The sequence below is a fragment of the Vigna radiata genome, chromosome 1 (assembly GCF_000741045.1).
Source record: "Vigna radiata var. radiata cultivar VC1973A chromosome 1, Vradiata_ver6, whole genome shotgun sequence".
NCBI lineage: Eukaryota > Viridiplantae > Streptophyta > Magnoliopsida > Fabales > Fabaceae > Vigna > Vigna radiata.
This window is the reverse complement of record NC_028351.1, coordinates 12070810-12096437: the sequence shown is the minus strand read 5'-3', so window position 1 is coordinate 12096437 and position 25628 is coordinate 12070810. Positions and strand designations below refer to the sequence as shown.

The window sequence follows — 25628 nt, the reverse complement described above, 5'->3', positions numbered from 1 at the left end:
CAAGGTCATAGTTTAATTAAATTATGATAAACGAAGAGTGATTAAGAGATGAATTTTTTTAATTATATATATATATATATATATATATATATTTGTTTTTTAAAGATGTTTAGAAAATTATTAGTAAAAATGAAATTGCTAATAACTGATATTACACTCTTAGTTTTTATTATCAATTGATTATTAGTTTTTTTGTATCTTTTAGAATCAGATTAAATATTAAACAAAATTATCTTATTGATTTTTGTAAATTAAGATTATTAACATACAACTTGAAAAGAAAAAGAAAGGCAGTGACAGATTTTATGGTAGTTGACAGTTGAAATGAAAATCACATAATTTAAGCATGCTAATTAATCATTTTCATATTCAATCAGGTACAAAACAGGTCAATTAAAGAAACAAAACCCGATCTTAAAAATTATACTTTAATTCATTCCCAAAAAAATCACTTACAGCATGATATCCAAGATTTGAGCTTTCAACCATTAACAATTCTCTTGCAAAAATCAAAGAAACTTCATGAAGTGTATTTTTGTTGTTCATGTGTTCATGTGAAGAAGTGAAAAGTGAGAAGAAAAAGACATGGCAGTGTCAGCACCAACCTCAAAGTTCGACATTGTGATCCTCGGAGCCTCTGGTTTCACCGGCAAACATGTTCTTAGAGAAGCCCTAAAATTCCTCACCAGTTTCAACTCCATCGCAATAGCGGGCCGCGACACCTCCAAATTGGCCCAAACTCTCAACTGGGCTGCTAGGCCCAATCCGCCACCTCCCATCCCCATCCTTGCCGCCGACACCGCCGACGCCGCCTCCCTCCGGGCGCTATGCGACCGCGCGCGCATCCTCCTCAACTGCGTCGGCCCCTTCCGCCGCCACGGGGCGCCCGTTGTCGCCGCGTGTGTAGCCGCCGGCTGCGACTACCTCGACATCACTGGCGAGACCGAGTTCATGGAGCGCGTGGAGCGTGAACACCATGCGCAGGCTGTAAAGAACGGAGCTTTGGTGGTTTCAGCTTGTGGGTTTGACTCGGTGCCGGCGGAGATGGGGTTTTTGTTCCACTCGAGGCAGTGGGTGGGCCCGGCCCGGCCCAACAGGGTGGAGGCGTATCTGGGCTTGGAATCGGAGAGGAGGATTGTGGGGAATTTTGGAACGTTTGAGTCTGCGGTTATGGCTGTTAAGGATTTGAACGAGATTGAACAACGGAGAGTCATCAGAGTAAAACCTAAGGTATGATATGATGTGATAGTAATGGTAAGCACAAATTTGGATTGGAGTGGTTTATTTCACTTGAATTTAATTCAATTTATTGTTCATTCTTTTTTCTTGTTTGTTGGGATTCTGAGTAGCAATAGATAATTAGATTAGGTTTAGCATCTGAGATTTGATCAGTGGAAATCATACCTGCAGAAGAATTGAATTCCATGGTAGAGGAGAAAAGAGGGAGGAATGAACTAGATTACAGAGAAGAAATCATTCATGTAGAGATCTCCCTTTTACACTGTCTTCCAATAATAGGTTTTCATATGTATTATGTGATAAGTTTTGTTGAGTCTTGGAAGTTGAGTTCTTCAATGTTATGAAACCATGATGACACAATCTTGAAGAGAGAGTTGAGGTTACTTGAATTTAATTCGATTTGTGTTCTTCATTCTTGTTTGTTGGGTTTTGGAGTAGGAATATAGTGTCAGATTAGTTTTAGTTGCTGAAACTCTTACACTGACAATTATTAAACTCACTGATTCATATCACCTAATCATGAATTTATATATGATTGGAAAGTTTTTTGGTTTTTAATTTCTACCTTCATAGAGTTCAAGATACAGTAAACAGAGTTCACAGAACTCAAACGACAATGTTTGCCAGCAACCAGCAATCTATCACAGTTTTTGGGAACCCTCAAGATGTTTGAGATATCTGGTCTTCATTCCTCACACTACACACAATCTCTTCGACTGGGCATCATATTGTTATGATCATTGAGTTACTTGTGCTGGTTGTTGATTTTCATTTGTTTTAAAAAATCATTTATCCATCATCATCTAAACTTGTGATTAACTTAATGTAATCAATCATGTTCATGGAACTTTGTATTGTTTGTGACAGAGAACACTAATCATAGAGTATATATATTCATGCATGGTTGCAGATTCCTGGGCCCCCACCTAAGGGAGAAATAATAGAACACCAGAAGAAAATTGGCATGTGGGGTGTAACACTACCATCAGCAGATGCAACTCTTGTTGGAAGAACTCTTTCAACTCTAACTGAATCCCCTGATGGAGTACCTGGGATGAATGAGAGTGAAGAGATGGTTGAGAAAAGGAAAACCTTCTGGTCATCTGTGAAGCCGGCTCATTTTGGAGTGAAACTGGGCTCAAAATCTTTGTTGCACATGTTTGGATTTATTATGATTGGAATACTGATTGGTGTTTTGGGAAGATTCTCTTTTGGAAGATGGCTTCTGTTGAAATATCCTTCCATCTTCAGCTTTGGAGGGTTCAGCAAGAATGGACCTTCTGAAGAGGAGATTGCGAGTGCTTCATTTAAGATGTGGTTTATTGGAGATGGTTTCAGCAATGAGAGGCTTGCTGCAGAGGGAAAGAAGAAACCTGACATGGAAATTATTACAAGAGTAATGGGACCTGAAATGGGATATGTGAGCACTCCTATAATTCTGATTCAGTGTGCTCTTATTCTTCACAGCCAAAGAAAGAATCTACCAAAGGGAGGAGTTTACACTCCTGGGATTGTATTTGGTGCAACTGATCTCCAGGAAAGGCTTCAACAAAATGGAATATCTTTTCATGTCATATCAAAAAGTTCCCTTTCTACATGACACTCTGCAGTTCATCTTTCATTGGAGAATTTGTTGGATCGAACGTTTACTTAGCTTCTACAACATGACAGTTGATGTCACTTGCAACAGAGTCAACTCAAGAAGTGCAACCATATTTTGTCATGTAATCTTTTGAAGAAGGCCAAAGTTTGAGATTGATGGTTTGGTTTGAATGTGGAAGTAACTTTGACACAGAATATTGCGTGTTATTGTGAAGATATTGATTTACTTAAAATGAAAAGTCGAGTATAACAAAATTCACACCGTATTCAACTCAAATTTAGGGTTTTTTTTTCTCTCTCTGAAATAGAACTACTCATTCTAAAAACACTAGTGGGAGTTTGGAGTTTGTTTGTAATAATGTAAATTACATTTTGCAAAAATAAATGAATGAGATTGTAATGTAAGATCAACATCTAACATCGTGCACATAAGAGACCTATAATGACCATCAGAAAACTATGACTACAAAATTAATCTCTACTTTCCCAAATTTTTACCAAAATAAGTGTTAATTTTTTCGCAATTTATTACAATTGTGTTCCTTTTAATCTTAATTTTAACTATTTAATTGTGTCTGATTATAATTTTCTTATTCATTTATAATCCATTTTAAAAGTGGAGTTAACAACTTTCAAGATATAAAATTATGATTGAAATGCTATCAAAATTAGAGTAATTGATTAAATTCATTGGTTAAATTTCCATTACAAGTTAACTTAATTCGAATATGATGTGACATGTGTCTAAAATGATTAAAATAAATCAATTTCATAAAACTATGACTACAAAATCAATTCGTACTTTTTAATTTTTGTACGAAAATAAATATTAATTTTTTGCAATTTATTACAAATGTATTCCCGTTTAATCTTAATCTTAACTAGTTAGATAAAATGTATGATTGAAATGCTACCAAAATTAGAGTACTTTGTTAAATGGGTTACTTAAATTTCAATAAAACTTCCGATCTATAAAATGTATGATTGAAATGCTATCAAAATTAGAGTACTATGTTAAATTTGTTCCTTAAATTTCGAATACAAGCTAACTTAGTTGGAGCATGATGTGAAATGTGTCTAAAATAATTAAAATAAATCAATTTCATAAAACTATGACTACAAAATTATTCCTACTTTCCCAAATTTTTACCAAAATGAATATTTTTTTTTTTACAATTCATTACAAATGTGTTTCTCTTTAATCTTAATTTTAACTATTTAATTGCGTTTTAACTATTTAATTGCGTATGATTATAATTTCTTTTTGTTCATTTATATTCTGTTAACAACTTTCAAGATATAAAATATATGATTGAAATGTTACCAAAATTAGAATACTCTGTTAAACTTGTTCCTTAAATTTCGAATAGAACTTCCAAGATATAATATTATGATTGAAATGCAACTAAAATTAAAGTACTCTAAGTGTGATGTGACATGTGTATAAAATGGTTAAAATAAATCAATTTCATAAATTTGTGAACAAATTAATAATTGGTTTAATAAGTTAGTTTTTTATTAAATATTATTTAACAAGTCAAAAGTTTTAATAATTTTAATTTTAATTATTAATATTGATAATATTATTTAATAACTCAATATTATTACATAATATTTTATTTATGATAGTTTAATTGATGTTGTCAATTGTAACATTAATAAAATAATATTGAAGAATACACACGAGGAGGAGTGATGTTTTGAAAAGAAGAAAAAGTGACTATATTCCTTATGTCCTGAATTTTATTATACACTTTTATTTAAGTAATTTAAAATTTAATTGCCATGTATAGAAATTTTAAATTTAACATACTTTTTAATACATATTTAATTATGTAATTCATTTATTTTATATTTTTTCATTTTAAACATGACATTAATTTAAATATTTAAAGTTTTGGCTTTAAAATTATCATATAAATAGAGAATAGATAGTTTATAAGAGAATAAAGAAGTTGGAAAAATACATTAAAAAATTTTAAAAATACAAGATACTATATTAAATTTCTTTTACATTAAGAAAAATACATGATTTGTTGTGTATTTTATTTTTTTTAACAAAAATAGTAAATATATTTTAAAAAAATCAAATATGGTTTTAATCTTTTAATTTTTGATAAAAATTAAAATTAAATTTTATTCGAAATTCTAATCCATATTTTAAGAATTTATTTTTAACTAAATTTTGTTATTTAACGTATTATAAAATAAAACTAACAATTTGTTTTGACATATATTTTTGTATAAAATTTACAGATGTTTTTTTTATTTCATTTATAAGTTTACCATTAAGATTTAACTACTTACCCTTATTATTATTATTATTATTATATATATATATATATTTAATTAATTTAATCCATACAAATATTTTAAAAATACTAACACAGAGTCACAGTCTACAGAGAGACGAAAGCTAGGGTTTTGGGAGGAAGATGGCCACGGTTTCTTCTGGTAGAATACTCGCTGATCATGATGATCTCATAGTGGAAATTCTTTCATGGCTTCCTGTAACAAGTATCGGGCGATTCAGGTGTGTTTCAAAAACATGGAAATCCCTTATATCCGGTTCCTATTTTGTAAAATTACACGTTGAAAGGTCTTCCAGAAACCCACAAATCGTATTAATGCTGAGAAAGGAACACGAGAAGCAATGTTTCATGGCTTTATTCTTCTCTATATCTTCTTTAATCGAAAACCCTGTACCCACTTTTCGTGCTAGTGTCGGGCACTCTCCCATCAGCTCTAGAATTTTATTCGGTTCTTGCAATGGTTTGCTTTCCATACATGAATCTCTCTCCACAGATGAATATGAAGAGCATTGGGTCGACTTTTGGAACCCTGTCACCAAGACTTCCTCCGGACCTTCACCAAGCTTGCGTCTCAATTACGATACTGATTTTCAGTATCTTAGGAATTTCTGGTACAACAATGATTTTTACTATTTTAGGAATTTTGGTTTTGGGTATGACGATCGAAGCGACAGTTACAAGGTGGTGATAATGCTTTTGCATACCCGTACACTGCGAACGAGTGTATGGGTTTACTGCATGGGTGACCAACACTGGAACTGTACTTTGACAAATTGTTCGGCTTTTCACACTATTGACAGTAATGGACACTCTCTTAATGGCACTGTTAACTGGTTAGGATTTTCTGAAGAATCGAGAAAGAAGGTACAAATATTTTCGTATGATCTATATAACGATACATGCAAATATTTGTCGGTGCCTGAACTCCCCTATAAAGAACCTCACGCGAATTCTATCGGAATTTTGAATGGTTGTCTTTGTTTTTTTCTTCATGAGAAGACAGACTTTGTTGTTTTGGTATTGAAGGATATTCAAGATGAAACATCTTGGACTCAGTTGCTGAGGGTAAGTTATAACCGTCTTCAGATCAATGAATATAGCAGCAACCTGCGAATTTTGTGCATGTCTGGTGATCTATTGTTGCTCACATATTCAAAGATGGGATATTGCGAATTCATTATCTTTAATCTTAAGGATAATAAAGTGGAAAGTATTGAAGGGTTGTTCCAGCCCATCGTCTTTAACATGTTCTCCTTTCCCTATGCTCCAACCTTTATTTCGCTTTGAGACATTTATCTATGTTAGATTATGGTAGTGGTTTCAGAACTTTCTCGGTATGGACATGACAGACATTGGTTCACATGATTTTGGTATTTCCTTAATTTGATTTGTTTATTGTTTCATTATTAATAAAATTTCGTTTCTGCATTGATTTTGGCTGAAAAAATATTAAACCTTTATATGTACATTGTCAAAATGATTTAGGGTTTAAGATTTCAAAATTGTCATTGTGTTTATATGTTAGTTGCACTTCGCAGTTCACGCAGGATTTCCTTGATATTTTGCTTCAGTTTCTTGTACCAATGATACGTAATTTTCTAAATATTTCAAAATCAGCTAACAATTATAATTTTTAAGAAATAAGTTAATGATTATATTACAAAAGATAAAGTAGAAATAAATATTATGCACGTAAAAAAACATTTTATTTATTAAAATTAAATATGAATAACTTTTATAATTTTTAAATAGATTTTATTTATTTTGTAGAGAAATTTTTAATTAAAAATTATTAATTTAAAAAAAACAGTCAAATTAAAAACAGATAAAATTTTAAAAAAATCACTTAAATAAAATAAAATAATTAAAAAAAATGTAGAAAGAAAAGGAATTTCCTTTTATAAATAATACCAAGCCGAGTTTATAAATGATAATCGAAGTTTAGACCAATTAATTACATTTATAAATGATAAATGTATTCAACACATTCTTATAATAAATATTAAAGTATTTTTTTTATAATAAAACTAAAGTGTACATTCTTAAATTTTTTTTATTTGCTAATTTTGTTTTGTAACATTATAATATAGTATTAAACTTATAAGAATTATCATATATTTAATAAAACAAGAACATAAAAAAAAAATTAAAGTTAATTAGAGTCATTTAATATAATTATAAATTTAAAGCTTTATTTACAAAGTAACTAAATAAAACTATATATAATACAAGGTAACTAAACAAAACTATATACAAATAGGTGATCTATAGAAATCTAAATATCAGAAGTCCCTCCATTTAGAGTCCACTCCACAGAAACCTCATCGCCTCTTACACTCACCAAATAATCATAATCAAGAACAAAGCACCAAAACATATACAAACAAATCAAAAACAAAAGGGCAAGCTAGTAATATAAACAATTAATATTATATCTAAACATTTTAAACATTCTACACATGATACATATATCGCACCAAACCAATCAAACATCTTATGCATGATAAGACTTAGACTAGACTATTCGTATTAGTATGAATATCGAGCTATGGAAGTTTGTGCACCTATCGTTGTGAAATAGTTGGCTTATCCCAAGCTATCACACAAGGTTAGTCCGTTATCACTTGCCTTAGGCCAAGGTAAAGCCCCTAAACTAGGACCTCATGCTATTGTCATGACATGCCTCACCCCTCTCTACTTGAGAACAGATGACCATTAGAATGTTAGGATGAATTCAAAGATTGAGCTTCCTATATTCATACTTACAATACTTGAAACAACCAACCAAGAATTTCATCTTAGAAACTCTTTTCAATTCATACTTCAAATACATACATAACCTTAAGAATAAACCATAGTGTAATTCAATAAACACTTTTACACAATACTCAAATCCTAACATATTTCAAAGTTACCAAAATTCAAAAGAAAGAAAAACTCAAAACATGTTCTGGACCGGTCGCTCAACGACCATACTCACTCAATACCCACACTCGCTTAGCAAAAAGAAAACTTTTTCGCTCAGTCAAGACTCTCGCTCATCCACCCTTAACACCCCCCTCCCCAATTTATCCTAAACATTTTTACCAACTTCTAACACTGCTAGATATGATTCTAAACTAGATTAGACCTAACCAAAAGTATATAAACCAACTTAAGAATCATTTTAAACTATTTTACCAAAAGATTCCAATCCAAAAATAACCAAAATTTCACTTTAGAGACCAAAATTAAACTCCACAAGTTCTAGCTCATATTTGAGCTACTTAGGGGTCTAAACAAGTCACAATTGACTCAAAGAAAGACCCCAACCACTCCAAATTGCCTTAAGACTTCAAATCAAAATTTCACTACTCTAGACCCCTAATTTGCACCTAAAACCATTCAAAACACTACTAATTATATACCATGCATTTCTAAAACATTTTTTTTGCTAACTCACCATACAAATAAGTTCCAAATGACCATACCGCAGAGCCTAAAACATCATTTTTCCACTTAGACCAGTTTGTATAAAACTCACCTATTAACACCTTTTTTTTTAGACCAAAAGTGACCTACAAGCAATACTAGCATTTCCTTCCCAATAATTCCAATTCAATTAACATGACTAACTTCACAAACACAAAAATTCATAAAAAAAACATATCCAAACATATTCATTACATTCTAAAACATCCATCACAACATCAATCATCAATTAACTAATTTAAAGCCTTCAAATCTCAATTCATACAAAGGCAAATAAACTTCTATTTTTAACCAAATTCAACACAGCCTAATTAAAATCATCAATTTAAATAATATCAAGAAAGGTTACTAGGTTTCCTTACCTTCAAAAAGTGCTATCAAGCTCTAAGAGTGCGCTACAATTGCTTGAAACACAAGAAATTTCTAGAAATACCTATAAAACACCAAATTAGAAACGGAATGAGTCCTTAAGACTTCATATTAACTAGAACCAAGAAGGAGAAATCATAAAACAAATGCGACAAGAGATCCTCATACATTATCTCAAACTAAGAAAGAGAAAAATGAGTCAAAACTTACTTGCTCTATGTTAGAAATTAATCAGATAAAAATGGAGATAACTCAACTATTATTTACTGGGTACTTCCTAATTGTCAAATAGATGATCAAGGAGTGAAAATTTTAGAGAGAAGAGAGAGAAAGTTAAGAGAAAGAAGTTTAAAGTAATGAGATGAGTTTAAAATATTTCATTTATATTATCAAATTATTTTTAAAATAAAATACTTGTTCTGATGATTTTAAAACAATTATCTACTCTAATACTTTATTTTCTAAATTTTCACATGTTTAATATATTAATGATTAAGATAATACTCAACATTGGTTTATCCTTACATTGAACACACTATTAAAAAAAGTTAAATTTTAAAAAGGAAACAAAACACATGTAAAAATTATTAAAAACGAAATTTATAGTGATTAATTATTAATAAAATTGACGGAATTAAGTTTGTTGTATAAGATTGTAGCTTTTTTATTTATTATACTAAAATCAATACATACATACGTGTATATATATATATATATATATATTCTCAACAATATATGTAGAAATGAATATTATACTCTACTCAAAATAAATATAATTTTATATGATTTTATTATCTATTGATTATAACATTATTACTTATTATTATAATATTACCAATATTTAAAAATATGAACTAGCACCTGTGTTTTGGCTAGTAAAAGTTTTATATGATTTTATTATCTATTGATTATAACATTATTACTTATTATTATAATATTATCAATATTTAAAAATATGAACTAGCACCTGTGTTTTGGCTAGTAAAAGTAAGAACAATATATATATTATTAATGTTGTACATGTGCAATAGTAAAATATTCGTTTTTTAAATTGTTTTATTTTATTATTTTATATATTAATTTAAAAATTATTTATTCTATTGTACGTATGTTTACACTTTCTAAATATTTATATTATAATATAAGTTACTGATATTTGTAAATCAGGTAAGTTTATACATACTAGTAATTTTATTTTTGTTAAAAAATTGAAATATATATGTAAAGCTAAAAATACTAACGGATAGTATCATCATTGATTTACATTCTTAAAGTTTTTTTTTAATTGAAAAACTAAATAAAGATTGATGGTCAATATATGTTTGAGTTGCTCTGTCATTTTTAAAAAATAAATATTTTTGTTAATATATATATATATATATATATATATATATATATATATATATTATGTAATTTATGTAAGTAATAAGTAAAAATAATTCTTTTTATATTTGAAAGAGTCTGTAACAAAACATGATTCATGATTTGTTAATATTTTAAAAATTAAAAATTAAAAATTAAAAATTAAAATTAAATATTGTGATTTGTTTGTGAGACATTAATATAATATAATGATATAAAATATTGGATAAATAATAACAACTTCATTTATGCGTATACACAAAAATTGTTGTTTGAATTGATAATGCTGATAATTATATAATATTATATTTCAAATATCAGAACACTTGGTAATGTTAGTTTTTATTCTTGGACTCTTTGCACTCTTCTCAATTTTCTCTCTTTGGACTCTTTGAAGGCGATTTTAGAAATAGTTAAAAATAATTAATTAAAAAGAAACTACTTTGATGTATTATAATTGTAGTTTTTTATGTATTATTATAATTAGCCTTTATGTTTTTATAATTATTTTTCATAATTAGAATAATTACGTTCAAATATATTATATTTATTTTATTTTAATATTTTATCTTTGTTATTATTATTTTTTATTTTAGATTTAACTCATATTTATTTTATTATAAATAGAATATCTTATATGTATATTTAATCTAAAGGAGATTAATCACAGAGATAATTTTTTCTATATTCAATATGGTATCTAAAACCTAAGATTCTTTTGAGGAAAAAAAGTTTTGTTACCTCTACCCACTACACTTGGGCGGCAGTGCCATCTACCACGACTGACAACGCCATCTCGACCATATGACCACTATGTCGTCAACGACACATTCACCGGAACTCTTACACGCTTTCAACACCTTTTGAACTTGTGGGTTTTCTCTCTTTTCCATTGTGCGTAGTGACAAGTTTCGTCTCCTCTTAGGCAACGTTTTAGACGGTCAAAGTCGTTCTTTTTTCTCTTTCAGGTTCTTCATGTGTGCATGTTTGGTCTCCTCTCAAACAACTATTCAGAGTATCAATATTACTCTTTTTCCCTTTTCAAGTGCCTTAATTAGAGAATCTTGGTTTTTTAAGGTTTTTCTCTCCTCTTCATCCCTAGCTTCAATGTTTGGTCTGTTGTTATCTCTTGTGACCCTCCTTTTGTCATCATTGCATTTGACCTGTCCATATATGTTTTTTCTTCTGTGGCAAAATGGTTTTTGTTAGTCTATTTATAGTCATGGCGACTCTCCAATAATGACATCTTTATTCACTAGATGTTAACAGTGCATTCATCAACCACGATTTGTAAGAAGAGGTTGATTTGTAAAAAGAGATTTATATGAAGCATCCTCCCAGATTTGTTGCTCAGGAAAGTTTTCTAGATTGATATTTCGCTTTTTATGTCCTCTTTGCAAATCATTAACCATTTGGTACTGAGATATTTTCACTAAATCAAACTTGGTGGTACGATTTGTATGTATCTCCTTGAAGAGAAGATAAATGTTATATATATTATCTTAATCTTATCTGCTTGACTGAGTGAAAATCACCGTTGAACAATGCATTGTTGACCTATATTAAGTTTTTTCATTATAGTTATTCTTTTTGTCGTAAAAAAAATAAAATATGCAAAAACACATATATTTTTCTTAATGTAAAAGAAATTTAATATAATATCTTATATCTTTAAAAAATTTGTATGAATTTTTTCAACTTCTTTATTCTTTTATAAACTATTTATTCTCTATTTATATTTTAATTTTAAATTCATTTCACGAAAACTTTAAATATTTAAAATAATATGTCATGTTTTAAAATTAAAAAATATAAAATAAATAAATTATACAAATATATATGTATTAAAAAGTATATTAAATTTAAAATTAATATACATGGTAATTAAATTTTAAATTATTAAAATCAAAGTGAATAATAAAGCTGAGGGCATAAAGAACATCGTCACGTGTATTTTTTTCAAACATTACTCGCGGTGTGTATCCCTCTGTTATTTTATTAATATTATTATTGACAGTATCAATTAAGATATCATAAATTAAATATTATTAAATAATTTTAAGTTATTAAATAATATTACTAATATTAATGATAAAAAATAAAATTATTAAAACTTTTGATTTATTAAATAATATTTGATAAAAAATAAAATTATTAAACGAATTAACTGCTTTCAAATTTATAAAATTGTCTTCTTTTATCTGTTCATGTGTCACATTATATTCTTAAATTTAAAATTTTTGAAACTGTTTCCAAAAAAAATAACTGCTTGTTTAAAAAATCAATAAATAATTATATTAAAAAAATAAAATATTAAGATATATTTCTCTAAAAACCCTTTTCTATAGAACTTTCTTCCTCTTTTTTAAGTTTTTTCATGTGTATGGAAACTGCTAGGGTGATTCTTACATCGAGTTCTCCGTTTAAGTCCAATCAATTTCTTTAATAAAGTAATTTGATTTTCTGTTCCTTTATTTCTTCATTCTTTCTTTGCATGTGACACTTTTTGGATTACATGTAGTGCTTGAGTTTTTTCTGTTAGTTTTTGTTGATCAGTAGACCTAATGATGTTCCCAGATCGTGTTTGTGGTTCATAAGAACATATAGGATATCTTGTGCGTTTGGAGTTGCTTTTAGATATTCTCGAGCATTCGGTCTCTTTAATATGTAAGGAAAGCTAACTACATTGATTTTAACTAATAGACAACTTATAATTGCTTATTATATAGTTGTATGGTGGTTGGTTTGTATAATTAAGTTGTCTGATAGAATATGACCTGTTGAGTTGAGTTAGGGGTTGAATCGTCTTTAGTGATTGTATGTTGAAATTTTAATATGTTGCATGGTTGACATTACTTTTTTGATGAATTGAATGATTGTGTTATGTATGACCTGATGAATTGTATTTTTAGACATTTGTGGTTGTTGTTGGATTGAATTGTAGGGGTCTGTGTAACATAAATCTGACTTCTGTTAGGCAGAATTATGCAAACTCGCTAGATGAAGTCAAAGTCAGAGAGCTACTAACTTGGTAGTCGTTAGACGAGAGTACACTAGCTAAGCGAGACCAAAGTTAGATAACTCACTAACTTGATGTCACTTGATGAGAATATATTCGCTAGGTGAGCTCAAAGTCAAAAAGATATGTCTTGGTGGTTGCTGGAAGAGAATAATCTCGTTGAGCATGACCAAAGTCAGAGAGTTTGTTGACTTAACAATGGTTGGGTGAGACAAGTCTTGTTGGGCGACTTTTGAAACATCTTAAGCTTGTGAGATCTAGTGATGATTTCGTTAAGCAAGTTATCTAGTCGTTGAGCGAGAGTACTTTTAAGTACTACTTGCTGAGCGAATATATATCCTCGTTGAACAACATTAACAGAGTCTAATACTACTTTTCACATGTGCTCTTTTTGTTTATGTTTTTTTGTTTTTTTATTTGTTGGATTTTGTGAATGTTAATATGATGGTTAGTTTGTGATGTTCGTCATTGAATGGTTGGAATCGATCCAAGGAGGACTGATTGTGGTTTCTTTTAGTATATGCTTTGACATTTGAGAGTTCAGAAAGAAGATATCCTGAAATACTACCAACCATTCAACTAAAGTAGAGAATAATCAGGTGAGGGAAAGAATGACAGGAGATCTTAACCCTAGACTTTTGGTTCAAAGTGTGAAAAGGACTAACCTTTTGAGTAAAACCCCTTGGTTCATGACTCTATAAAGCATAAACACTACTACAAGTGCACATTTACAGTAAAACTCCTATATTAAAAATACATATAATTGACTTTAGTGTCAAGGCTTAATAGCTATTTTGGTCCCTATTTTGGTTACAAAAATTCGTTTTGGTCCTCATTTTTTTTGTTCAATTTAGTCCTAAAGAATGAAAACTGTGTTCAATTTGGTCCTTTTTTCAAACACCGTTAAAATCGTTAACGGCGGACTCTCCAACAGTGCCCAACAATGTTGATGTGGCATTTAACTGCCCAATTGGAGTCTGTAGAGGCACACTGAGGTGGAATTATTAATTTTGAAATTCCAATTGAAGATATTAGGGATTGCATTTGTGAAAATTAATTAAGGGTTCTTCGAAGTAAACTTGTTGTGTGCTTTGGGAACATTGGGAAGAAGATATTAGGGATTCCATCAGTAACGTCCAGTTCCAATTCCAATTCCAAGCATTGATCTTTGGCAGCCAGGTTTGTGTTTCTAATCTCGTAACTAAGCTGGGTGTTGTGACATTTCTGTGTAAACTTGGTTGCACAGATGAAAATGTTAGTGTTACATTTTTTCGAAAGTTAGATTTTCTTGAGAAATTGTGCTAACTGTTTAGGGCAAACTATTTAGGGCATTGTTCTCTAACATTATAATAATGGGTTGTGTCTCGTTGATTGTTGATTCTTGGTTTATTGTTTATTGTTTCCCATAGGGTTTAGCGTAAAAAGCAGTTACTTTTTCCGTTTCCATAGTGGTCCCATGCCCAAAAACTTTATTTTGTAGGCTTGCGTTTGGAATGTCTGAGGAGAGATTTAATGTTGTGGTCCACCATGGTGGAACCCTGGTTACAGATATACCTTTTCGATATGTTGGTGGGGAAGTCACTAATTGGAGTGTGGACCCAGACAAATGGAGTTACTTTGAAGTGGTAGATTCCGCTAAGGAGTTGGGTTATATTAATGTGTCTGAATTATTTTATAGCATTGACCATATTTTGTATAAGTTGTTCGATGACAAAGATGCAATGAACATGGTAGGCATTGCCAAGATTTTAGGGGAAGTTAACTTGTTTGTGGTGCACTCTATGGATGAGGAGCCAGACATTATTGTTGAAAGTGAATTAAATGAACCAGTTCAGTTTTTGTGTCTTGGAAGTACGGAGAGTGGGAATGAAGAAAAGGATGTGTAGGGGGTGGAGGATGAAGTTGTTGTGCAGGTGGAGGATGAAGTTGTTGTGGGGGTGGAGGATGAAGTGGTTGTGCAGGTGGAGGAGGATGAGGAAATGGCTGTGCAGGTGGAGGATATGGTTGAAGAGAACGTTGGGGTGGAGGAGGAGGAAGTTGTTATTGAACATCACGGGCAGGTGGAGGAAGAAGTTGTGATTGAAGAATTTAGTTCAAGTGATGATGTAGGGGTGGTGCATGGTGAAGTGGATGAAGGACTAGTTGATGTTGATGTTAATATTGATGAAGGGGTACTACATAACGACGTACAAGGGTCTGTGTCAGTAGAATATAGTGAGAATGAAAGCAACTGTGATTCAGACACAGATGACAGTGGAGATATACAGAGAAACCCAAAGGACAGGGGGTTGTCTGATGATGACTGGGAATCAGAAGCATTGGAAAGTCCAGAAGAGAGTGGAAGTGAGGATGGTGTTGATGAAAGGCAAAGTTGTGGTCAATTTGGGACGTATGTTAAGCAAAAAAATATGTCAGAATACAAGTGGGAAGTGGGAACAAAGTTCAATGATAAGAATGAGTTTATGGAGGCTGTTAGAAGTTATGCCGTCCATGCAGGGAGGAATCTGAAGTTTCTTAAGAATGACAATAGAAGGGTTCGAGTGAGATGCTTGGGTGCAGAAAAAAAATGTCCATGGATGGCTTACTGTGGATATTTAGAAGGATGTAGAACTTGGCAAATGAGAAAAATTTTGGATACCCATACCTGCAGTAGGCAATTCAATATCAAAATGATGAATGCAAAGTGGTTGAGTGAGACATTAGATACCACATTACTTGAAAATCCAAATTTGAAGATAACTGACATACGGTCAAAAGCTTTGAGGAAATGGAATACAAATGTCTCACTATCTAAAGCTCGTAGGGCAAAATTAATGGCATCATGCAAACTTGAAGGTTCATTCAAAGATCAGTTCACAAGAATTTTTTATTATGCACATGAATTATTAAGAAGTAACCCGGGATCAACCGTCAAAGTTAAAGTGGATAGTGAACATGGTCCAACCACCTTCCAAAGGTTCTATGTATGTTTGAAAGCTTAAAAGAATAGCTTCGTGTCTTGTAGGCCCTTTATTGGTTTGGATGGATATTTCCTAAAAGGAAAGTACAAGGGGGAGTTATTAACAGTTGTTGCTAGAGATCCTAATGAGCAGATGTTACCTCTGACATATGCAATTGTGGAAGTAAAAAACAAAGAAACTTGGTCTTGGTTTTTGGAATTGTTGATAGAAGTCCTTAGGGACACTGAAGTAATGGATGCATTCACTTTTATGTCTGACCAACAAAAGGTATACGTATTTGCTATATTTTGCTGAGTTGGTTTTTGATATTACTTATGCAATTTAGTCCCCATTTTATATTAAAAATGTTCAATTTGGTCCCCATTTTCTATTAAAAATGTTCAATTTGGTCCCTTTACACAGGGTTTGCAGCTAGCATTGGAAGCACTTTTACCTAAGGCAGAGCATAGATTTTGCATGAGACACTTATATGCAAATTTCAGAAAAAAGTTCAGAGGGCACACCTTGAAGACACTGATGTGGAAGGCTGCTACTAGTACCTACCCCCAAGCTTGGGAAAGAGAAATGTTGAATATGAAAGAGGTCAATGTAGAAGCTTACAAACACCTTATTGTTATTCCCCCAAGGTATTTCTTCTTCCTTATTGCAACCTGTTACATACTTTTAGCTTCCTAACAATTTCTTATTCTTTGTAATAGGTATTGGTCTAGATCTAGATTTACAGGTCGAGCAGTAACTGATACACTAGTCAATAACATGAGTGAAGCTTTTAATAGTGTTATTGTTGATGCTAGAGGAAAGCCCATTGTAACCATGCTAGAGGAAATTAGATGAAGGTCAACTTATGATGAAGCATATGCTTCAATCATATTTCCAGTGAATGGGCACCATTTATGGGAAAGAACAACATGCCCAGATGTCCTCCCACCTTTTAAAAGAAAATTACCTGGCAGACCAAAGAAAAAGAGAAGGTTGAAGAGTTGGGAGCTAAGGAGGGATGAAACATAGATGACCAAAGGCGGCCACCGCAAGAAATCAATGCCCTTTACATCCTCAAGATCAACCAGACCTACCACAACCATCTGAAGCACCACCACCCCAACCAACACAGGAATCCACTGAGCAACCAAGTGAGCCAATGAGAAGGGACAAGTTACCAATTAGGAGACCATCTGTTTTGTAATGCTATAAATTTCGTGCACCTTGCATTGTATCTGTTTTGAAATACTTTCCTTATTTAAACCTCATGTCTTGAGTAATGTTTTGAAATACTTTATAATGGTTTGATATATTTGGCATTGCATATGTAATGATGTGTTATTATGTAACTTGATGGTGTACCCATGAACTGACTTTTGATTGTGAAAATATATTCATGTACCTATGTTTTGATATTGATTTTGACCACTTCCATTTTATGCACACAACATTGTCAACTGTCAACATCATGAGGACCAAATGCGCACATATTTAACTGAAATGAGGACTAACAAATGTTATTCAATTACTGATTTAATACAAACCACAATCGTCTAATGCGACCACCTAACAACCTCATACTACATAACACAAAAGTAAAGTACATTGGGACCACCTAAAAACACAGAACACATAAACCTAAAAACACACTTTCAACACATCAACCACACTTTGAACACATCAACCACACTTTCAACGCATCAACCTAAAAAAAACACACAATATAACTATGATCACTACACTAAGAACACAGACCACTGCTACTAAGAATTGGTTCCTTCTTGTCAAAGCACTCACTGTCTTCTCCATATCACAAATCTTCCTCCTTTGACTACCAATGATAACATCCTTTTCATCAACCTTTTCTTCATTGCACCACTTGAAATAGTTACAAGACATCAAATTACCCGTTCCACTCTGTTATTCATCAAAAACATTGTTAATTACAAACACAAAGAAAATAGGCAAGAAAATAAGCTTTAATTACAAATGGTTTTATTCACATTACCTTGTAGTTACGACAACCCCAAAAGTATCTTCCAACATTCTTTGAAGTTCTAGCCATTTTTACTACACCTACCTCACCACAATTGCAAATGGGGATTATCCCTACCCCCATTGAATCACCACCAAGTGACGAATTACAACTTCGGTGGCCGGAGCTATTGCAAAAAGAAGAAGAACATTGTGAACGAGACATGGCTCATCAACTCTAAAGATTAGGAAGGTTAACGACGAACCTCACATTCGCACACTGAAGAAAAGTAAAAGACCCTAACATAAACCTAATTTCACTCTCCACCCTCTGGTTATAAATTGGGGTACAATAAATAATTCGCATTTCTTTCATAATCCACCTCAGTGTGCCTCTACAGACTTCAGCTGGGCAGTTAAATGCCACATCAACACTGTTGGGCACTGTTGGAATGTCTGCCGTTAACGATTTTAACGGCGTTTGAAAAAAGGACCAAATTAAACACAATTTTCATTCTTTAGAACTAAATTGAACAAAAAAAAATGGGGACCAATACGAATTTTCGTAACCAAAATAGAGACCAAAATAACTATTAAGCCTAGTGTCAATTATTTGTGTCAATAAATAATTTATGATACGTTATATATTTAGTTAATAACTTGCATATTGTGATTGTTTTAGATTAAATATTTTGCTCATTAGCTTACCATTCACTCTATTGTGTTTGGTTGTGTTTTTTATGGTATGAGTAGATATTGAAATACGAAGCAGCAAAATAACTTAAAGTTTATTGTTGTGTATAAAAGCCTTTTCTTTCTTATAAACTCTTGTGATTTTTAACACATATTATATTATTATGGTTATGACGATGGATAATTATATATTAATATTTTATATACTTTTTAACTATCTGTCTTGTATTATCAATTCTATAATGTTTTATTTAATAAATTTATATTAGTGTTACAAACTCTTGTTTAAAAAATCAATAAATAATTATAACAAAAAGGACAAAAAAATTATCTTTATATATATAGATATAAAAAATTATTATTCTTATCTAAATATTTTATGCAAAAGTTATTTATATTTTATTGGAAAAATTCTTGACCCTGTTGCAAACTAAGTTCATAACTGTGAATTTGTTGTTTCTGAATTATTTTAAAAGTTACAGAACTATTTATAATTGCATGGTATGTTTCCATAAATTATAATGGGAGTAAACTCTATACATTGCTATTTAGTTAAAGAGCAAGTTGCTCAGATTATCCTAGTTATTTTTTAACTCATTTTTTCCGGGAAAATATATAAGCCAAAATTAACACAATTATCCTGAAGTTAGGTTTAACTATTAAAAATATGAAAATGTTTAAATTGTTCCTTTACAGTACCTTTGCAGAAAAGAAAACATAAATTAATCGAGCTTACAATATAAAAATTGTTCTAGAAAATTATTCTTATAAAAAAATCTCTGGTATAATTGGTTGTTGTTATTACTTATGCCCTTTATGCTTAGATCTACTTGAGAACTTTAGATCCTATACGAAATACAATAGGTTACATGCAAATCATTTGCATTTTTTTTCTTACTTGGCCTAAAGAAATTTAACCTGCTTATTATATTTAATTATAAAATAATAATATGATAACATACTTTTATATTTATTTGACATAAAATATAAAACAGTCATAAAAATATAAATATTTGTATTTTTGAAAAAAAAATCAAATAAATATAAAAATCTAAATGTGTCGATGAATATTTTTCATTTAATTATGAAACTCTTTTTATCGTTCCCAAGTTCCATTTGAATTTCATCTAGTTTTTTTTTTTTTAATTATTCACTTGCTGAATTGTTTCTATTTACATGGTTTTAATTTTTTAAAATGTCTTTTGAAAACAAGATCTGATAAACTTCAGGTTTTAAAATATATAATATTTTTATCTAAGAAAAAAGTAATTCTTTAAAACGGACGTTTGATCAAAATATATATTATTTAATTTTTAACTATAAATATTAATTTTTGTGGTTATGCATAAGAGTAAGAACATTATCTATCTATAACACAATCACTATGTATGGAAATTTCTATATAATAATTCCATACGATGTATATAAAAGGAACAATTATACTGGAGAAAATTATTAACTACATACAAGAATTACATTCACATTACATGAGTTTAAACCCATTCATTAAATCATATCAAAATTATTGATATATTGAAGACACAAGTTTGATCACTCTAATATTTCTACCATAAAGTTAAATTTATAGTATATCTTAGAGTCAATGTTTGATATGTCCTTCACACATAGCAAAGCATAATAATAAATACAAAATGATAAACTTATATCTTCGTATATTCTAGGCTGATTAAATATTTCTACCATTAATTAAGAATTTTTTGGAGTTGAAAAGTTAGTATAATATTCTTTAATGAAAATTAGAATATGGTGTTTTTTATTTATTAAAGAAGTCTTCATCTCAATCAAAGCACGTTATAAAGTTTGCAAGAACTAAAATATAAAATATTGAAGCATGGACTCTAAATCCTACAAGAAACGTGTAGAATTTGAATAAGTAAAGAAGAGTATTCCGTAGTATTAGAAAAAAGCATGTATTTATTTTTATTTATGAGAATCATCACTCTACACAAGATATAACATAACATAGAAATTCCAAATTCGGAGAAAAACCATAATTGTTGTATGAGACAACCATAAAATCCATAAAATAATGTAAAAATTTAGACAATACATAGAAAAACTCTCAACCCTTTGACCCAAATACACAATCTATTCAAAGCAAGAATTTTTCTTAGTATTTTGCTTCAGTTTCTTTGTCCCAATTATAAGTAAGGTTGAAACTGCTCTGCACAAGTGAATAACATGTTTTCTACTAAATTACAATGAAATAAGCTGCATTTGACTGGTTTGGTTGTCTTAATACTCATTGCAGCTTGCTTTACATGTGTGTCCGGAATTGTTGTAGTGAGTGTGTCAGATTCTGTGAAAGCTTTGTTTGAGTGTTTAATTGTCGTACTAGTGTTTGATGAGTCTCAAAGTGCCAGAATTTTTTCAAGTTTAAAATCACTTTTTAGGACCAAATTTGTGTGAGTTTTACTGTTTTAGGACATATTTAGTGTATATTGGATAGTTATGCCTTAAGTTGTATTTTCTTTTAATTAGTNGTTTTTTATATTAGAATAGTGATAATATAACATAGAGTAGCTTAAGTTTGATTCCAGAGTTAACTTTTTCCTATGAAGGTCAAGTGCAAGTTCTCAAGTAACATATAATGAGAGGTGTTGTATTGAAATCATTCAAAGTGACTTGTAATTGAAGGTCAAAGATGCACTTGAAGAAGATGAAAACTGGGACTTGACTTGCATCTATTTTGTTATTTTGTTAAATTTCTACTTTCATTCATTAATTGTGATAGTTCTAAGTGTTTTTCATTATCCATTCCACCTAATTGATCATATATATACACAAGATTCACATTTCATTAAACTCATTTTTATGATTCTCTACACTTGTGTTTGACTTTTTGGTTTTAGAAAATTTCCATTAGATTTTAGTTGTATCTTGCATTAGCTCTGCATTACATAATTCCATGAACATTTATAGAATCATTTCATCAAAAACCTACAGTGCGTTTAAGCTTCTCTTAGGAATTTCATCAAACAGTCCGTAGAGTTTGTTTTTCTGCATATTTTAGATACGGTTATAGGTTGGATTAGTTTACAAATATCTTATACATTCACATTGTGTTGCATTTGTAACATTAGCATATTCTAGATGCATCATTATATGATTTCACCATTTTCTTAAACTTGAAATTACCTAACAAGTGAATCATATGTACCACACATCAGAAATACTGTATTTCTAAGTCTGGATAGACACAGATATAGGTATCTCTTTGCCTTTTATTTCATGCAGTCTTTCTAAAAAAGAAATTCAATAATATGCAGCCAAATCAGAGTTATGAATGACATATAATGTATAATTCAATTATTTCCCAATATCCACTAATTTCTTAGTGTAATTTTATGCCCAGCTAAATGTATATTCAAATAAGTAATTATTTAGTATAGAACAAAAAAAAGCTTTTTAACCTATAGCAGTGTAATTATCACAGAAAAAGCAAGTAGTCTCAATTCTCCAGAATTAGAACCATGTATACTATAAAGAAAACAAAAATGAAATTGAAAAGCAGAGAAATTTTATTGATACATAAAAAAAATAGTATTCATGAAAGTTAAAAAAAGTAAGAAAGATATTAGATTCAAAAACAAAACTAATAATATTTTTTTCTTTAATTCCTTTTATATTGACAAAGACATATATGGATACTTTCATACACAAAAAATTTTCCACCTTAGAACCGGCGGCTAACGCATCATGGCAGAAGTGCTAGGAATGGCTGTAAGGGTGGCCAGCTCAGCAACAAATGCCGCGGGTGAGGAGGGTAAATGAATGACGCGGGCAACCAATAAACATTGTATGATGTAGTTGCACATTCCATGATTAGATGAAAAGAAAAGAATTTCGTCCTTTTCCTTTTCTTGTTCCAACATTACCCTTCAAACTAATTATGATAAAAATTAAGTGTATTTTTTCTGTATTATTCATCTTTTTGGTTTAATGGCCTTGAATTAAAATAAAATGCAGTTAAGTTAAAAAAATATTATATTTTTAAATTTAAATAAAAATTAGAATAAAAACTATATAAATAATAATTTTCAAAAAATTAAACTAAAATTTTATAATTTATTAAATATCCATTATTAAATACTCAAAAATAATATATATATATATATATATATATATATATATATATATGAATGAAAACTATTTATAGCTTAAAATAGTACTATTACAAGATAAATAATTAAAATAAATTAATAGGTTTCCTTTTTACAAAAATAATTTTATTAATTTTCAAAATTTATAAGTATTATTGTGATTACACCTAACTAAAAAATTCATTTTCATTGAAGCAATGAAATGAAATTAAAGTAGGAAAAACTCATTAATAATACACACCTAACTAAAAACTATGAGACATATAAATATTAAAATTGCATATAAATTGGATGAATGAGTGGGATCATGCCAAAAGGTAGATCATGCATGTCACATTGCAAATAATTTTTTTTTAAAAATGTTGTCAACACACAGTCTATACCAAGTTATAGAAAGGCACCCATTCTTTTCATGAGTGATAGATTTTAATTGTTTAATGTTGTGTTAAGTGTGTTTATATATTAATTAAACGTTATGTGTAGTTTCATGCTCTCTTTTAGATTTTTTTACATATTTAATTAAAGTATTCTAATTAAAATTCTGTTCAATAAATTTAGTTTGAAATATTAAATTTTCTAATTTAATATTGTATCTTAGGTTGNAATTGATTACTGTAAAAATAAATTAATGTAAAAATAAATTCTTGGCTTATATATTAGGTGTTCACATTATTTAATGTTATGAGCGCTAAAAACATTACAGCTACATGTTCTTTGATTTATTTTGCTTAATTACTTGATTGATTTTTTTGCAGTATAAGTTTTTGTTCTATAATTAGTGATTACTTATATACTAAGAATGCAGTTAACAATTTTCTATGGATGACTTTTGGGAAAACTTAACACTTTTTTTTGGAACTTTGGTGGTGACAGATTCCTGAATTGATACAATTTTTTTTTATTATGCACTAAAATTCATGAATGTTTTGAATACTAAATATTAAATAATTAAATATTATCAATTAATAAATATTACTTAATAAATAATAATAAATTTTAAATCCATTATAGCTTTTACAATTTTATCATTTTGTTAACATGTTTTTGAATGTGTTGGGCTTAAATTGCAACGTTATCACAATTATTTATAATTGGTTAAAATTCGTAAAAGTATTTTGAATAGTAAAATAGTAAATATTAAATAAGTAAATATTATGAATTATCGACTAATAAATATTAACAAATATTAGACCCATTGCGGATCGTGATTATGAAATAAGTAATGTGGTGTTCCATGTCAGATTAATCTTTTTTGTGTATAATTAGTTGCATTTTATATGGGAGAAGTTTTGCATCATCCCATGAAGATCGTTAACTAGGAAGATAACATGTTCTTTCCTATGTTACTAGCTAGTATCGACTTTGTATAAATTAAATATTATATATTATATTATATCATATTATATCATATTATATATATATATATATATATATATATATATTAAAATTATGATTATAAAATAGGTTAGTGAATAGGCTATTTGGTGTTATACATTATGATTTCTCTTTTTCTCTACTATTAGCCGCATTATATATAAAGATGTTTTGTATTTTTACATGCACTGATTGGATAATTAATTATGATGACAAATGTTCTTTTCCCTCATATTTATAACCACTTTGTATAAATTAAATATTATATAATATATATATATATATATATATATATATAAAAGTTCGATATTATTTATTTTTATTAACTTATTTATTATTTATATTTTGAGGTGACTATCCGTATTTCAAAGAAATAATGATGTATATACTCTCCTTAATATAGGATAATTCTATTTCTTAAGTAAAAAATAGAATTAGTTTTTTTTTTTAAATATTGACATAATTAATTTAATTTTCAACTTTAAAAATATATCTATTTAGTCATTTAAATAAAATTTTGTTAAGTTTATTTAACATTTCAAACACATTTAATAATAGTATTTGAGTTGTCACTAGTGCAAAAATAGGTTTTGACATCAATGTTTTTTGACTTTTAATGTCCAACTCAAAACCAACCTCATAGCGAGAGACATTATATTGACGTCGAATTATAAATCCGACATTAAATTACGATATATGACATCGGCCCATCATATGACGTGACGTCGTAATGATGATTATTGGGTGTTATTTCTATTGGATGGAAAGGAGGATTTGACGTCCACTGCAGAGAGGTCGGACATGGAATTGACGTGATATTTACTGAGGGGCTGACGTCAATCTCGCTAAGCCACAAAAAAATTTACTCAAAGAATATTTATTTTGGGAGTGCATAGTCTGACGTTAAATTGAGGTATTTTTTTAATGATTCGCTTTTTTTTTTTAATTTTACCACACTTGAAAATCAGAAAACCACTTTTTCCAATTAATATATCCAAAACTCATCTATTCTTAGTTGAAACTATATCAAAACTAAAAATTATAGCTATCAATATCAAAACAAAAAGAACTTAAGGTAAACTATTCTAGCCTAATTCTATACTTGATTAAGATATCCTACTCATTCCTGTCTTAGCTTCCTTATTGTGGC

At 29.6% G+C, this 25628-nt stretch overlaps 3 protein-coding genes across 3 annotated transcripts; all 3 read left to right on the top strand.

Annotated features, from left to right (window-relative positions):
* The first annotated feature begins 398 nt into the window (after positions 1–398).
* On the top strand, positions 399–3246 carry LOC106770654 (probable mitochondrial saccharopine dehydrogenase-like oxidoreductase At5g39410). The gene is made up of 2 exons (XM_014656488.2): positions 399–1230; positions 2150–3246. Exons 1-2 carry the CDS (start codon positions 586–588, stop codon positions 2837–2839), a joined length of 1335 nt encoding a protein of 444 aa, XP_014511974.1. The 5' UTR covers positions 399–585; the 3' UTR covers positions 2840–3246.
* Positions 3247–5276: 2030 nt separating this feature from the next.
* On the top strand, positions 5277–6440 carry LOC106757573 (F-box/kelch-repeat protein At3g23880-like). Its single transcript, XM_014640259.1, has one exon. It carries the CDS (start codon positions 5277–5279, stop codon positions 6438–6440), a length of 1164 nt encoding a protein of 387 aa, XP_014495745.1.
* An 8427-nt stretch (positions 6441–14867) lies between these two features.
* Positions 14868–17168, top strand: LOC106757562. The gene is made up of 5 exons (XM_014640246.1): positions 14868–15203; positions 15288–16330; positions 16379–16601; positions 16737–16960; positions 17033–17168. The coding sequence occupies exons 1-5, from the start codon at positions 14868–14870 to the stop codon at positions 17166–17168; spliced, it is 1962 nt and encodes a 653-aa protein (XP_014495732.1).
* The last annotated feature ends 8460 nt before the right edge of the window (positions 17169–25628 follow it).